Here is a 2,985-nt window from a genome sequence, read left to right as displayed (position 1 = left end):
GCGAGTTTACAAAAATCAAGTATAAGCTTAAGTCTGGGCTGTATATATACAACTTAGATTAGAGGATAATCCTTTCCATAGGATTTGCTAACCCATCTTATACAGGCCATCGGGTTGAAGGGGTTAAAAAGGAACACCTAACGGAGGATGAGATTTCAATAGCTATGGCGCCTGGCGTACTTGACACCCTCACTGTTATCGATCCTGACCTCGTTGGCCCAAACGGCATTGCATGGGTCAAACAAGAGATTAAACGGAAGTGTTGCGAAAAAGGATGCGTGTACTCCTCGAAGGAATGGCGTAATTTCTGGAAATACTTCCGTAAACCTGGCTAGAGCGCTATTTCATCACTGAGTGGAATGTATTTGGCATCACTAACTCCGTGGTAGCACGTACCAATAACCCCTTAGAGAGGTTTAACCGCGAAATGAATGCGGCGTTCAAGCCCCACCCCCATCTGCGCTAGTTTGTTTCGACGATAGGGCGAATGTCAAGTGCGTACGCAAAAAGCAGGCCAACATCACACAAGGACTTCGCCGAAAGAAACAGCGTCCACCTCGTATTTCACTTCCACCGGTACCAGACTTAATGAACTTTGAAGTGCCACCTGAGTCGGACAACGACGATGCCAACCTTGACTAGTCTGACGAGTCCCTTGAGTCACTATGTAGTGATATGGAGGGCAACTTAAGTCTGCGAGGGGATTCATCGTCGGACGAAGAGCCTACGGTCAATGCTGCTGCAGCTGCAGCTGCGGAAGGTTCGGAACAGGAGATCGTAGAGGCCGCCAATCATTACGGCTTCAGCCTGGACTGGGATGGAGATCAAAAGTCCGACGAGGAGAGCAGTTCAGAAGAGGATTAATGGTGCGTTACCACAAGCAGCAACGCTGGGTTTAACTGCATAACTGCACACATAGGATTGGATCAGTAGTACATTTGGTATAATACACATAAATAAATACACATACTCATCTTATGATCGGATGTTTGCACTGACAAGATGATTTGGCCAGAAAAATCATCCGGGCATAAGGTCCTGTCAGGGCGTAATACGGACTGTAAAAAAATCTACGGTTTATTCATTGTTGAGTCCACACCTGAGGCCAGTAGCGATGTTGCACCACCACTTCGAAGAGAATGACATGAAATCGAGCTGGGTCTTCACCAGTCGCAGCCGCTGAGCACTTAATAACTTTGGCGAGATCGTCTGCGCTTATCACCTTCCTCTTACTTGTTGAACATATCGCATCTGTCAAGTTAAGGTTTAATCTTTGCGCGTTCCCCAGAAGTATCTTCGCAGCAACAACCGGACAGATGCAATTGTGGCCAGATTGATTGAGAATCCTCGTTGTGCCTTGGCCGTATTGATCCTTTTTACTTCTTCTCAGCGTGATTTTCACCGCAGTAGACTCTGTTGCGCGTCGCGCCACCGCACCCATGTTATCTAAAACTTGCACATCTCTTACTTGGAGCGCGTAGCTACGTCGTCCTCCCCTTACTGACAGCAACTCGGAGGCTCTTGAGCTGAAATAAATAGCCCAGCACCGTAGCCCCAAGAAAGAGGCGGTGCTTGGGGTTGGTGAAGTCGATGTGTTGACTGATCCACTCGAGCATTCTTGGCGTAACAGGCGATCTTGGGAGCGGGCTCGTCGAATTCCTTTTAATGCTGCTGCGTGGGTTTCATTGACGTGCGGTGTAAATCCAGCAAACACTCGGTGGAACCACTTGATATGGCTGATTTGGCCTTGGATATATCTCGCTGATTTGGGTTTGGTGTCTCCGTCGGCGTTCCATGCGTCGACAGCAAAGAGAGCCAACCGAAGAGACTGTATATGGGGGAAATCTCGTGGTAATTACGGCGCCATCCGATTCGTGCGCTGAACTTGCACCACTGATTCAAGGTAATCTTGTATTGACGCCGCGAGGTTTCTACGAGGGAGTTGACTTGAAGGGTGACCAATTGCCGCTCTAGACTTTCCTGATGTGTGTAGGAACGTAGACCTGCTTCCAAGACGCCGTTAGTCGCCTCCACTTTGTTAACAAAGCACTATTATCCCATGCCCGAGATCCCAGATCTGCTAGAAAGTTGCTTGAGCCTGCAATATGCTGACAGTCAAACACCGCAAATTGTTTCTGCTGCACCAATTACCCGGTTCAACTCTTGCGCGTAAGGGTTCTCACTCTGTAGTTTGTTACACCAAGTAACCGCCGCCTTTTTGTCAATCCACATCGTACGTGAGTTGGTATACGGTCACCGGCGGTAGTCCATTGTGAGCCCCAAAGTAGTATCACGAGCGTGGCACTTCGCTGTTCACGGACATTTATTCTCAGCTGGCCTTGGCGTACCATCCTGTCTCGTCGTCGTCAAATCGAACCCGAATATACTCGTCTGCCGCAGGATATATAGCACACAGGCCTTCGTTGCTAGTATCGATGGAAAATTTCCACTGCTGGATCGAGAAGCGATGCGAAAAACATAGCGGAATGCTTCTTAGACGACCATAGTATGTTATCACTTCGAACCATGCAAGAACAAGCTTGACCTCGTCCGGTATCGTCATTTTACTGCACCCGTTTCCACAGCATGATTAGTCGTTGAAAGAATGGCTTTCCGGGGCGAACACAGATGCACACGTGGCGCAGACTTCCCAGAAGCTTGGCCAACTCCGTTTTGGTCGTGCGCTGGGCGGACCGCATGGCTTGGATTCGGAGACGCGCCTTCTCGATCTTTACTTCAGGCATCGATACATTGGGAAATTCGGTGTCCCACTCCAGTCCTACATCAACAAGGTTCGTGCTCCATGAAGTGAACTTCTTCTCGTTGATGGACCTAGGACCAAGAGTTGCCATCATTGCCAACCGCAGTACTGCGGCACATGCTTCGAGACGCCCAGGTTTATCTGGCTCCACCAAGACATAGTCGTCGACCCAGTCGTAGCAAAAGAAAGTGTCATCGTCACGATTGGACGGATTCAATGTACTT

The 2,985-nt window shown here is 49.0% G+C and overlaps 2 protein-coding genes across 2 annotated transcripts; one reads left to right on the top strand and one right to left on the bottom strand.

The window, feature by feature from the left end:
- Window positions 1-675: 675 nt before the first annotated feature.
- On the top strand, window positions 676-864 carry PPTG_11333 (hypothetical protein; the record flags this gene model as incomplete). The annotated part of the gene is made up of 1 exon (XM_008906628.1): window positions 676-864. One exon carries the CDS (start codon window positions 676-678, stop codon window positions 862-864), a length of 189 nt encoding a protein of 62 aa, XP_008904876.1.
- A 285-nt stretch (window positions 865-1,149) lies between these two features.
- Window positions 1,150-2,855, bottom strand: PPTG_11332 (hypothetical protein; the record flags this gene model as incomplete). Its single annotated transcript, XM_008906627.1, has 3 exons — window positions 1,150-1,980; window positions 2,152-2,184; window positions 2,574-2,855. The coding sequence occupies 3 exons, from the start codon at window positions 2,853-2,855 to the stop codon at window positions 1,663-1,665; spliced, it is 633 nt and encodes a 210-aa protein (XP_008904875.1). The 3' UTR covers window positions 1,150-1,662.
- Between the last annotated feature and the right edge of the window lie 130 nt (window positions 2,856-2,985).

The sequence above is a fragment of the Phytophthora parasitica genome, assembly GCF_000247585.1.
Source record: "Phytophthora parasitica INRA-310 unplaced genomic scaffold supercont2.24, whole genome shotgun sequence".
Taxonomy (NCBI): domain Eukaryota; phylum Oomycota; class Peronosporomycetes; order Peronosporales; family Peronosporaceae; genus Phytophthora; species Phytophthora nicotianae.
The sequence above is the reverse complement of the archived record's forward strand: the minus strand, read 5'-3'. Positions and strand labels throughout refer to the sequence as shown.